Here is a 13,251-nt window from a genome sequence, read left to right on the forward strand (position 1 = left end):
GCCCGAAAGTAAGTGCATATTGTTTACGCTCATTCATCGAGAAGTATATTTTTAAAATCATAATGTGGACTACAGTTTGAAACAGAATCGCACCCATGCTGATTGAAAAATTTTGTCCTGATGTTAGATTATAGTGTATTTTCTCACATCACGACGACTGTGGTTGCATAGTCTTCTGAAAGGTCTTGACAAGAATTTGATTTTTCTGTCCTTTCTTTATGACCAGAGAGAGAGTCCTGGCAAAATTATGGGGCAACGTGAGCCCTCACTATTATTCCCAGTTGATGCCTTCGACATACAATCTCTTCTCTACATCCCATGTTTCCCATCGGTGGTGCCAAACCGGAGCAGCACATTGGAGTCACCTGAGAGTTAAAAAAATACTGTTTGGTTCCAATGCACAGAGATTTCGATTTGATTGCTCTGGGATGTGTTCTGGGCGTTGGGATTTCTAAAGGCCTCTGGGTGACACTCATGTGCGGCCAGAGTTGTGAACCACTTGCCCTAGGGCCCTTATACTGCAAAGTGTGGTGCTGTGACATCTGTGTCGCCGGGGAGGTTGTGAGAAATGCAGAACCCATGGGGCCTGCCTCCCACCTGCTGAATCTGAGCCTGCATTTTAACAAGATTCCCAAGTAATCTAGAGACATGAAAGTGGCATGTGACCCTGCCCTAGGAATTGGTCTTCCCCTCGGGATTAAAAGCAGCCTTTGGGGGCAGGGAAACACGCTCAGGTGAAAATAGTTCTTTGGCTTAATGAATGCTAACAGGTGTTCACAGCACTTTTTAATTAAGTCAAAGAAGGGAAAGTTCTGGTTACGGAGCTCCCGGCATCTGGAAGCTGGATAGAATGGAGTTGTGATCCGGAGCGTTCTTGGTTCCCTGAAATCCCCTCACTGGGTAAATGCCTTTGTGGTCCCCCTGACACTATGCCTGTCCCTGCCCAGGCCCTTAGAGTCAGAGGGCAAGTTCCGTGCACTCTCCAGAGCCAGGCCTACACAAAGGTTTGTGTTTTAGGCAAGGAAAATGACAGTGGCCTTCTACGTTCAAGTAGGAAAGCATGAAGAAAATGTATTTTAGCCCTGGGCAGTGTGGCTCAGTGATTGGAGTGTCGGCCGGATGCACTGAAGGGTCGCGGGATCGATTCCCGGACGGGGGCATGTACCTGGGTTGCAGGTTCAATCCTGGCCCTTACGGGGCTCCTGTGGGAGGGGACCAGTTGATGTGTCTCTGTCACATCGATGTTTCTCTCTCTCTCCCCCCCTCCCTTCACTCTCTTCCACTCTTTGTAGAAATCAATGAGAAAAATGTCTGAGTGTGAGGATTGACAACAAAATAAGTAAGAGTAAAGGGAAAATTTGCTTTCATCGTGTTCTGGAAAAAGTCCAGCCAAAGCTGTGTTCAAACCGATGGCTGTAACCTTGATAAATTATTGACCCTCTCTCACTTTTGGTTTCGTAACCAAATACAATGGGGTTGATAATATCTACCCCTGGGTGGTCGCGCATTTTGAGGAAGATGGAAGTAGGTTTACAGTTGGGAGTATAAGAAACAGAGTTTATTCTTGTACTGTTATTATTTTTTAATTGTATTATTTTCCATACAAGCAACTGCAAACCTACTTTTGCTCCACCCTGTGTTTGCAAAAGACTAAACTACGTTTCTCTGTTGGAAGATTGGCCTAGACATTGTTGGTTAGCTTTCCTCCAATGTCATTTACCCTCTATCCTTGAAAAGATGAAAAAAAAAAAAAAGGTTTTGTTGTTGGATCTATAGCTGCCACAGGCAAAGAAATGAAAACAATGATTGAGGACTTTTTTGGGGGGGGGGAGGGCAAAGGCACAGAACCTTTGGAGTATTTGCTGGGCTTCCTGAGCCGAGGAGCTAAACCTGTGCCTGAGAAGATGCTAGTTATCCAGAAAGAGACTTCGAGGTTTGATTTTGGAGGTTTTGTTAAAAAAAAAAAAAAAAAATTCTATTGAAAAGAAAGTTGATACCCGATGGGTAATACCTACCTATAATTTCCAATTAGAGGCCATTTCTGTGCCCTGTCCCAGCTGAAACATACATGTCCTAGGAAGGGTGGAGGGGTTAGACTGTAGGATGCACGGGGCAAGGTGTGGCATCCTCATACTCTTCTCCCCAGGGCTCAGCAGAATTACTTTGGGAATTAATGAATGCATAGATGGACAGGCCGCAGAGAATCAACCCATCAGACAGTTCGTGGAAGCAGATTTGGATAGTGCAGGAGCATAAAGCCAGAGGTGCCCCAGGAGGCAGGATAAACCCACTCACTGCACACATCGCCCAGAGCGGACTTCACTTTAGTTTACCCTGGATTTCTCTTAGAGCACTGAGGGCGGGAACGAGTTTTGTAATCTAAAATGTCAGGGAACAAAGTCAGAAGATGCCATATGCAGAAGAAAGCATATTCAATGAGTTTCTGACTCATAAGTCTCCGAACTCTGATTTTCTTTTCCTTCAGAAAGAAATACCCGCCTTTATTTCTGTGTGTATGTCTGTCCGGCTTTCCATCAAAGAGATTGTAGCCCACTGCGTGGCCTAAGCGTGGGTAGGTGTGGGTGTCTGATCCTGGCAAGCTAAGTGGCCAAGTAGGAAACTCGGGGGGTTCCCCTGGACCCCTCTGCCTGTCGGTGAGGAGATGCAGGAACACCCGTGCATGCAGTGAGCGTGGCCACTAGGGGTCCCCATCAGCAGGCGATGTGAGCTGGGAGTTGGGTAGCTGAGGCGGCCTCCCTTTGTCTGCACCCCAGGTGTGGGCTCCTTTTGTTCAGAGGCAGGGCTGCTCCTCGCAGCGGCTGAGCTGGGTGCTCGGTAACCCCACCCAGGGCCATCTGCCCACCTCTTCTAGGGAAACAGAGTCTCTCTTAGCTCCTGCCTCTAGTTACGGCCGCCCTTACCCCAAAGAGCCAATGTTTTCTCTTTAACAGGACTAGGCATCTTTGTATTTAGAAACACGGCTTTAACTACAAAGGGAAATATTTCTCACTCCAACAAAGAGTATATCGATGTTGAGAAATTGATGGCCAAAGGACCAATTTTCAGGGGAGAGTGGAGTATTTGCCATGAAATATTTAAAGCTAGTTGACAAATAGCCCCACTAGTCTCCTGCGAATGCCAGCCACTGGATTAATCTTGAAAGCAAGGAGTACTTCATTCTGTGCTTAGCACAGAGGAAGGAATGACCTTCACCAACACCCCAGAGTGCCAGAGATGTGGGAGCCCAGCTCCAACCACCACAGCTGCATACCCTGCGGTGTTTCCATGTCTGCCTGTAAACTTCAAAGGAACAGCAAAGCAAAAATAAACAAATTACAGTAGCTACAGAAGAGCTACTCTGTAAACAACGAAGTACAGGAGTTGTAACAGCCGGTGATGGGGGCGCGGGGTGCAAACAGTTACTGCATCAGGTTTTTATTCTTACGTTGTCACCGTTTCAGTTGTTGTTGCTGTTCACAGCAGTGGAGTGTCGTGGCCCACGCATCAACTTCTTTGTGCCCCGGATATGTTGTTCATCCTCTGTTGCTTAGTGGTCACAGCTACTGATGTGACATGTCATTGGCGTCCTTGAGAACCATGTATGGAGGCATTTGTTCTTTGATTTACTCATTTATTCAACCAATATCGACAGAGCACCTACTGTGTGCAAACCATGGTAGAGAACACAAAGGCTGGCCAGACATGGATCCTGGCCCCCCTGGAAGCTTTTCATGGAGTAGGGAGATAAAGGATGTTCCCAAATTTCCAGCAGAACAAGACAGAGCGTCTGCCGATGGGGAGGTATGGGGAAAGGACTGGAGGAATTCAACAGGAGAGCTGGCTTGGGGACCAGGGAGGATGCTCCAGGAAGGTGTCTTTCACCTGAACCTTCGCAATGTGGAGGGTGCCCAGCAGGGAGGATGCTGGAAAGGCTGGTGCTGCAGTGAGAAGGGCTGTTTGTGAGAAGGAGGGAACAGGGAATATGTTTGGAAAGGGAAGGTGGGAAGACTTTAAATGCTAAGTTGGCATGAGAGCTCAAGCAAGGTGTAATTTTTTAATCCTAAATAGACCAAATTATCAACACAAACTTCTTTCATCCACAAGTTTTTTAATATGTGAAGAAAGAAGAAATAAATGTCTTTTAAAGTCTTTTTCAAACAGACCTAAGATCTTTGTAGCACCAATATGTCCTTTCCCATTGGCAAAAAAAAAAAAAAAAAAAAAAAAAGGCCTTACCTAGAGTTAAGGCCATATATGAATGAATAAAATATACGGGCTAACTTTTTTTTTTATTGTTTCCTTTGGAGACATGCTTTGGGAGGTCCGCAGACAGGTCCCTGAGCCTACTGAGGAGGGGCTTAGCATCTCCTTTCAGCCACCTTCTGCTCACTTACTGATAGTAAACATTTGCAAGGAGCGGCAAGAGCTTTAGGCCTTTGAATCTAAGGAAAATGGGAGTAAGCAGTCACGCCTGCTGAGTTTTCTCCATTGGTTACGGCTTTAACATTCCAAATTACTGATCAGCTTTCGGATTTTAGTTCTGAACCTGGAGCTTTTCAGGTGTCCTTCAAAATAGTGGACTTCAGAGCTATCATCCACCCACAGGCTAAGCCTCCCCGGCCACCCCATTTCTATTCAGCAAGTATGTTTGCTGACTTCACAGCCTTCTCCCGGCCTTTGGACCCAGTGGAAAAGCGTCAGTCTGTCCTATTCTGCACCTGTACATCACAAGGGCCTTGGCGGGGCCTTCCCAGCAAGCGCCCCTCTGTGAATTTAGCTGTCAATTTGGGGTAATAAAAATAATCCACTTCACAGGACCATGCTGTACTTTCTCTAACAACTATACAGCTCTCTGAAGGTGACTACTGTCATTCAAACTGCAGAGATAGAATCTGACATCCCTTTGTGAGACTTCTGAGATGAGTCATAAACCTGTTGCTCAGTTTGGGCCAAGAAAGGTATTGACATTGGGCAGAAGATTAGACATTTCCCCCCGCCGTAGAAAAAGTCACTGCTGATTAGTTATCTCCAGATACAATGGAGAAAGCAAAAGTTGTTCAAATTATGGATTCAGTCTTTTAAGCGAACAACTGACAATCACTTATGGAGCCTGAACTTAATGTCAGTTGCACTGTGGCTTTATCATCTTCAGCTCAATCTTCACAACACCCTGTGTAAGAGGACTTTGGTTGCAGGTGGAGAAACGAAGGTTCAGGGAGTGTAAGTAATTTGCTCAAGGTCACACAGCTAGTAAGTGGCAGAACCAGAGTTTGGAAACAGATGTTGTCTTCTACAAAACCCAGATGGTGACAACTAGGTGACAGCCAAGTTAGACAGTTGCCCATCTAAAGAGCTGGAGGGACACATAGGTTTCTTGTCCTACAAGTAGGTGTTGCCTGTGACCAGAAGCACTCTGGGAAAACAGGCAGTTCCATTCTGATAGAGGTCAAGGTTGTGGTGGGCCACATGTCCCTGAAGGGCCACATGGCTCCAGCTTAGGCTGCATCCAGGCTGCGTGTACAAAAGGAAGAAAAATGGGGGGGGAGTGGGGGTGCTTGGGTCTCTCTATACCAGCGGGGATGTTTCAAGTTCCATTCGATGAGGATCAGGAAGATTCAGCCCAATGTAACTGGAGAGTGCTCATCGGCCCTCAACTATTCATCAAGATACATTTTAAAAGAGAGAGCCTGTTGGGAAGAGTCACTGGGATGGCATCCTGGAGGGAATTTAAAAAAAAAATAGTTTAAATCAACTAGAAAATGTGACAGGGGTGCACAGTGTGATTATTCAACATTTATTATCCGCTGCGTGTTAGGTGCCGTTGATGTGGACCCTCCCGGGGCTGCTGCTGTGCCTGTGTCACTCCTAATAATTTTTAAACTCACTGTGTCCTTCTAACCATATTTTTAAAAATTGAACTTCCCCAATGTGAACACTTTCCACTTTGCCACATAATGAGAGTACTTTCATCCCTTTAATGTTTGCTTTCCCCTTTGATCTAACTATTTCTGTTCAAATTTCACAGTTTTCTGTTGCTTCCGGATTGAAAGAACCGATGACCCTGCTGGGAGCGTGAAATACACTTTTTTTTTTTTCTTTCTTTTTAAATCTGCATGATATTTCCTCCCAGTGAAATTAACTGAGGATTGAATTCGGGGCGAAGGGACACACCTTGTGCTCCAGCCCCTCTCGCGCCTCAGCTGTGCCTCACCCTGAAAAGGCGCAGTGGGGCCTGCGGCCAGCCTTCTGTCTTTTGTGCGGGCGAAGTCGGAGAACCTCTTGCTGGTTGACACCAGGCTTTGTGTGGGCCTGATGATATATTTGGAACGTGTCTATTTCTTTGAAGGCCAACCTCAAAAGCACTGTCCGAGGCTGGGGTACTTAACGTGCACTGGCTGGCTGGGTGTTTTGAAGGTGTCCTGGAAAACTTACCTTCTTGCAAGGCTGGGACCACCAGCTCCAGGGCAACAAAGGACAATTTGGAGCGGGGTGGAAGGAGCGCTCCGCAGCCGCCCGGCCCCCCGCTGCCTGGCGTGTCCTTAGTGACCCCGCCTTCGCCCCCCCCCCCACGCGGCCGCCTCGCGCTCCTCCGTGCTGCGGGGCGCAGCGAGCCCCACGCCTTCCCCCGGCTCCCCGCTCCCGGCCGCCTGCAGACCCTCGGAGCCGCTCTGCGCGCGGGAGCCGCGCTCGCCCCGCGCCCCCCGGCGGCGGCTTCCCCAGCACCCAGGGGTCCGGCGCCCTCGCGCTCCGCAGCCCGCAGCCTTCCGCTCCGGCCCCGGACGCAGGAGCTGTCGAGCCCGCCGCCCCCGAACCAGCCCCGAGCTCCCGCGTCTCCTCTCCTCTCCTTTGTGTGCGCGGAGCCGAGTTGGGGCGGAGGGAGAAGGGGGAGGTCGCTCTGTCTGTCTGTCTCCCGCCGCCGTGGCCCGGGCTGCTGGAAGTGCCGCCGGCTGGGAAGGCAGGAGCCCAGGGGAGGGTGCGGGGAGCTGGCGGGGCGGCTCGGGGGCGCCCCGGACGCAGCCGCGCGCGCGGGGGAGCGCTGACCGCAGCTGGGGCTCGGCCGCAGCGCGATCCGGCCGCTCCGACCGCCGCCCCCGCCCCCCGCCCGTGGCCGCCCTCCCCCGCCACCTACCTACCCTCCGACCCCAGGAGGAGAGCTCGCGAAGGCGCCGAGAGGGACGGAAACCACAAATAAATAGCGGCGGCGCAGCGCGTCATCTGGCGGAGCAGGAAGTGCAGGCAGAGTCCAGAGGCTGGTGCGCGGCGGCCCCGGGACTTTGCCATGGGCTGGGGGCCGCGGCGGCGGGCGGCGGCCGGGCGAGCGCAGCGGGGACGGCGCGCGCGGCGGGGCTGAGCAGCGGCGACGTGCGGCGCGGAGATGGCCGCGTCCAGCAACTCCAGCCTGTCCGGCTCCTCCGTGTCCTCCGGTGAGTGCAGCCAGGCGGGCGCGGTGCCGCGCGGGGCTCTCCCCCCGCCCCGCCGCGCGCCCCGGGATGGACGGAGCCTACCTGTGGCCGCCCTGCCCGCGCCGCGCGGGTTCCCGGCGCCCTCGGTGCGCGCGGCGCTGGACGGCTGGCGGCGCGGAGGCGGGAGAGCGGCGCCCGGGGTGCGGACGCCGGCGCCCCGGGGACGCGGGGAGCGGCCGGGGGGAGCGCGGGGAGCGGGCGGGAGCAGCGCGGGGAGCGGCGGGCTCGCACTTCCCGGCGCCGCGGGAACCGGGGCTGGCGGGGCGCGGACGGCGGGGGCGCGCCGGGCTGGGCGCCTGAAGTCGGGGCTCCGGGGAGCAGACCCTCGCTCCGCGCAGACTTGGTTTTCTTTGTTTGTTTCAGAAATGAGCTCCGTGGAGACGCGCGCTTGGGGGGCACGGGCTCGCGGTGGAGGTGGTGAGGGGTGGTGTCCTCTGGCCGGGGTGGGAGCGAGTTGGGGAACTGGAGGTAGAGCCCAGCCTCTGACAATCTGCCTAGTTATTCAAGAGCGTGTGAGTGAGTGTGTGTGTGAGTGTGAGTGCGCGTGAGTGTGTATGTGCGTGTGCGCGCGTGTGTGTGAGTGTGTCTGTGTGTGTGAGAGAGAGAAAGAGAGAGAGAGAGATTGAGATTGATTTTCCCCGTGTGGCCTCTTGGAATACGCTCTGTAATTTTACTTTCCAGGCATACATTTTTATTTTTTTTTCTTTCCCCAAGTGTAGCTGAGCAAAGGGAGGGCTTCTTTCCGCTTTTCTATATGGTTGACCAGCGGGGTCTAATTGAAGAGAAAAACGCATCGCTAATAAACCTGAAGGAGCAGGAGCCAGTAGGAGCTCCCCCCTGGTTGCTGAGTATGACAGGCTCCTGATCGCAGTGATGCCTTAGGTAGAATTCCTCTGCCTCTCTGGTCCCTGCAGACTTGAATGGCAAACCTTCAAAGGATATGGGATAAGACGTTTCGTGTGGCATGCAGCATTCAGGGCTCAAGGAGGTCTTGAAGTCCTAGTGGAAATGCTCGACGTGTTAATATTGTATTAATTCCTATTGTGAGCTGTTTTTATTATTATTATTACCCAGAATTAAATTCAAAGGAAGAAACACCTTGTTGGAGGCATTCGATAGCAAGCCAGGCACCAAGGAACTGTATCTATAGATGTGTGACTAATTAAATCATAAATGCAAGGTGAATTTGACTGCGGTGCAGTAGTGAGGTGGCATGAGGTGATCACTTGAAAGCCATCTGTTATCTTTTTTGGCAGGTTTAGTCCCAGGGAAACGGCACTTCCTTTCTTGATTCACTGCCAACTAGCCCAAAGCACGGTGTTGTCCGGCGTATGCTATGGTTCAAGTTCCTCCTAGGAGTAGCAGCCAATGGGACAGAACAGTCGTATCTTATTAAGAGCAGCAACAAGTTGACCGCCTGTGGTTTTAATTCTGAGAACTCAGCAAATGCTGCAGCTTATTTTTAGTATCCCCAAACCACTGCTGCTGGTTTTCAGTTCATTTTGGTTGACTAACATTGAATTTAAAATGCAGTGATGTTGGCTCACGATTAGCAGATGGTTTTCCCTCATAAAACTTCCCACTTGGAAAATCAACTCATGAGGGAGCGGTGGCTAAGGGAGAGAAGACCGGAGAAAGGACCAGAAGGCAGTAGTTTCACATGATTTCCTGATGGCGTAAATTACAGGTGATGTGGCATCTGAATTTCCAGGTCTTGATGTAGCTTAAGAAATCTTGTTGAAATACCCTAACTCGGCCTTTGGAAGAACATGTGGGTTTGAAGCAGTGCAGTGCAAGCTTTCGAGGATGGCCATTGCTTTGCAGAGAGGGTAGAGATGCTGGTGATGGTTCCCTTTCCTGCTCAGCTACCACGATTTTAAACCCTCAGGGAAGCTGGGGAATTACATGAAAGACAAGATCCAAAAAAGCGGGCATGGGTATATGACTCGGTGTGAATCGGCCTGAGCCATGAGCTTATATTATATTGTCTAATACACCAGTTAATCAGGCACTTTGTCTTGAAAAATGAGAACTGTAGATCTCTCTTTAAGCACACTTCTCAGGTGTGGATCATGAATAATTCAGAGGACTCGAGGAGCAATTCACACCTGCGAGCGGTGCTGGCCAGGAAAGGCTGTAGCCTGTTTGTGATGGCAGCTTCTTCCCGGCAAAGGCCAGAATCTGAGAAAATGAGCACCCATCAGTCAATCACCATTTTGGAAGGCCTACTCTGTGCCAGGCAGCAAGTCATAAGCCTCAGGTTCAAGGAGGTTAAGAGGAAGATAATTTTGGGATCCCTTCTAGCTCTGAAGTTCTGGGATTATTGTCTTTGAGTTCTGGCTCCACCACTGACCAGTTGGGTAACTTGGGATGAGTTATTTAACTTCTTTAAAACTCAATTTCGTCACCCATAAATGAGGCAAATGCTAGTAATAGGACCTACTTCAAAGGAACATTGTTCAGATTAACTGAGATAATGTGTGTAGAGTATTTAGCACGGGATGTGGCACCTACGTGCTGGGTGTGAATAAATTTTGCTCCTTAGAGGAATGGAAAAAAAAAAAAAAGGCTGTCCCTGGCTCAGACTTGAGGTGCAGAAATAAGTCCAACACACATAAAATCTGCCTCTTACATTTGCATGTTAAGCTTGATCTTGAGCTCCATTAAACAGGCGTTTAATCAAACCTTTGCACAAAGAGTAAAGATCTAATCACTGACTCAGTATTGAGCCCAAAGTTATCTGACTTTCCTGAGAATAGTGGTTCGCACTTGCTGTTGTTCAACCACATCACCCACATGTGTCATTTCGTCTGTATCACCAAGCAGCACGTAACAAATGAAATAATCAAGTTAAAATTAATTTTAAAATACATCTTTTGAGAACTCTTCACAAATTTTCTTCTGGAATATTCAATTATGTGTGAAATAAATTGCTTTGCCTTTGTTTTAATGATAACTGCTGGTAATTAAATTTCACAATCACCTAGATTGGCAGGAAGGTTTGATTACCTTTATATTTTTCTAAGTCGGAAAAAATTTTCTCTATCCTTAAGCCTTTAATCTAGCCTGTGATTATACTCTGAAGTAAACAATGGTTGATTTGCAAAATAGTTTTCTTAATCATCATGGGTTATAGTTGCTTTTATAATTGAAATAAGAACATTTTGCATATAGTAATACGATTTTGAAATGGATAATTACACAGAGTAAAGACAAGAAAACAACTGGAATAAAGTAATGAATAAAGATGCTATGAGGTGTTTTTCAGTAACTTGACTAGATAAAAAATTAAATATTAAAGGGACTCTGGGATGAGAGTCTGTTAAGATTTTGAGAACATAAACACACTGTCTTATGGAAATGAAATTGACATAGACTTTTAAAATTAAAATGCAAATCAAAAGGAGTAAAAGCCAGTATTATATGCAGTTATAAACCTTAATTGGGAAAATAACATTCCTGAATGGACTGAAGGTGTTAATTCTCCAGATTCTATGCAACAGTAGTGTGGGCTAGGTAAATACAGCCATCCTTTGGTATCTACGGGAGATGGGTTCCCAGACCTCCCTGGGTACCAAAATCCAAGGATGCTCAGGTCCCTCATATAAAATGGTGTACATCAGTGCATACACATATACGGAGGCCCAACTGTAGTGCTATTTTCTGCTGTCACATGGGTGTTGATCCTAGAGATGATAAATAGGAATTTTCATTATTTATTATTGGAGAGCGACAACCGGTGACACAAATCTTTCATATTCGTGGACACAGAAGGTAAAAGTGAACTATAAGAATGCTGCCAAGACTTACATGTATAATTAAAAACTCCATGTATCTAACACTACGAAACAGGCGTCTTTGTTGAAACAGAGAAGTCTTCTTTTGGATGTTTAGATTCTTCAGAAGTATTCAATTATGCATAAAAGCAATTTCTTTACCTTTGTTTTAGTAATAACTGCTGGTAATTTAATTCCATAATCACCTAGAGCTGCTGAAAGATTTGATTACCTTTGTTATTTTAAATCACACACAAAAAGGAATAAAATACTGCGATTTCAAAAAAACACAAATAAAAAAAACTCACAGAGCTAAAATGAACCCTTGTTCCTTTCTGTCTTTCTGGTGACCTTTTCAGACCTCATTTTAACTTATTAGATTGTCACTGTCTATTTTAGGTAACCCCGATGAACCCAGGGATATAGAATCAGATGAGAGAAGTTCTTCTTAAACATGACAGGATGTGGTGTTTGACAAGGGCCCACTGACTTGTGTAATTCTGTGACAATGCCAGATCCCCCTCACTCCCAGCAGCCCTACGAACTGTTCTGGTCAACTTTTAGGGGACACAAACAGCAGGTATTTTCCGAGGCCAGTCTGAGTAGGGTGGAACTGGACACCGTGTCCTCTGAGCTGCCACCTGGGGCTTGGCCCCATGTCAGTCCTGCTGGGGGCCGTCTGCTGCTCTGCGGGGTCTCCTGTTTGTGTACAGTGGGGAAAATAAGCGGACATTGGCTTTGGAAAACCTGTACAGGAGCTGGTGTGTTCTGGGAAAGAGTTTTCTGCCAGAAGATGGAGATTCCTGCCAAGATAGTTAGATCCAGAGAAGGAGAAATGGACCTAGTGATGGACACGTGATTAGTAGCATCTATCACCCACCAATCACTTATCTTTTATGAATATATTTGCATTTCATGGCTGCTGAAATATGTCACTTAATTTTTAAAATGAATGGCTTCCCTCCCTCCCTCGCTCCCTCCCTCCTTCCCTCCTTCCTTCCCTCCCTCCCTCCTTCCTTCCCTCCCTCTTTCCTTTTGCTTTTCTCACCTGTTATTATGTTGGTCAGATTTCTGTTTAGAGATTTTTTTCCCCTATAAATCCTACGTTTAGTCTACTTTACTGTTAATAGTTTCCAAATCTTCGAAACACCTTTCTGCCTCTCCTTCCATGTGCTCAGTGGGAGAGGAAGCTGATATTCCATTTCTCACATGGATTCTGCTCAGAGGGTCAAGGCGGATGCCCGCATCTCTGACAACACACACTGATGTGTCTCAAAGTTACTAACAAAAGCAGAGGTTATTTAAAGTCCTGATGACTAGCAGAAGACCCAGTTAGGTATGTGCTGGCCCCACACGCGGTAGCTCAGGCCACAGGACCCACGTGGCTGTCCGCTGGGGTCTGAGGCTGAAGACCCAGCATGCGCACTGCCAGTGTTGATCAAACTTTTTCAGCTGTGTACCCAGGGAGAGCCATCCACCAGCTGCTTGTGCAAAACAGCCTGCTTTCCCCTCTTTTATTATTGATCAGATACCTTTGTGGGGGCCACTCTTTGACTATAGCCTTTACTGTATGGTCTGACTCCAGCGTTGCTTTGCTTCAACAATGTGGCCCATCAGAGTCACGCAGCTGCAGCCCATCCACACTATAACCTCAGCAGTATATAGTGTTCTTTTATTTTTTATTTTTTGAAGTATGTTTTTATTGATTTATTAGGGCGGAAGTGAGAGGGAGAGAGAAACATCAATGGGCTGCCTCCCATATGCACCCTGACCAGGGACTGAACCTGTAACCTGGGCATGTGCCCTGACTGGGAATCGAACCAATGACCTTTCAGTGCACAGGGCGATGCTCAGCCAACTGAGCCACACCGGTCAGGGCTGTAGTGTTCTTTTAAATCATTCAATGTCTCAGTTCCCATAGATATTCTCTAGCAAAGGTGTTCAGGTAATAGCCTTATTTAAAATGTTATAATCACCTCCGGTCAGAGGTTGCATTGATTAGACTCCTGGAG

General features: G+C 48.2%; 1 protein-coding gene and 1 long non-coding RNA gene across 3 annotated transcripts in view; one reads left to right on the forward strand and one right to left on the reverse strand.

Annotated features, from left to right (window-relative positions):
- Positions 1–2,428: 2,428 nt before the first annotated feature.
- On the reverse strand, positions 2,429–7,222 carry LOC308561507. 2 transcript variants are annotated; one of them, XR_013999514.1, is made up of 3 exons: positions 7,134–7,222; positions 6,172–6,309; positions 2,429–5,716 (listed from the first exon to the last, which is right to left on the reverse strand). It is a non-coding gene; the product is annotated as an uncharacterized lncRNA (long non-coding RNA). The 2 variants fall into 2 exon arrangements; XR_013999515.1 differs by having other exon boundaries at positions 7,130–7,186.
- CHN2 (chimerin 2) overlaps positions 7,190–13,251 on the forward strand; it is a 201,877-nt gene continuing 195,815 nt past the window's right edge. Inside the window, exon 1 of the mRNA XM_081146780.1 lies at positions 7,190–7,424. Coding sequence (XP_081002906.1) covers positions 7,376–7,424 — 49 coding nt within the window. The 5' untranslated portion in view covers positions 7,190–7,375. The remainder of the gene's footprint in view (positions 7,425–13,251) is intronic.

The sequence above is a fragment of the Miniopterus schreibersii genome (assembly GCF_964146895.1).
Source record: "Miniopterus schreibersii genome assembly, chromosome: 9".
Classification (NCBI taxonomy): Eukaryota; Metazoa; Chordata; class Mammalia; order Chiroptera; family Miniopteridae; genus Miniopterus; species Miniopterus schreibersii.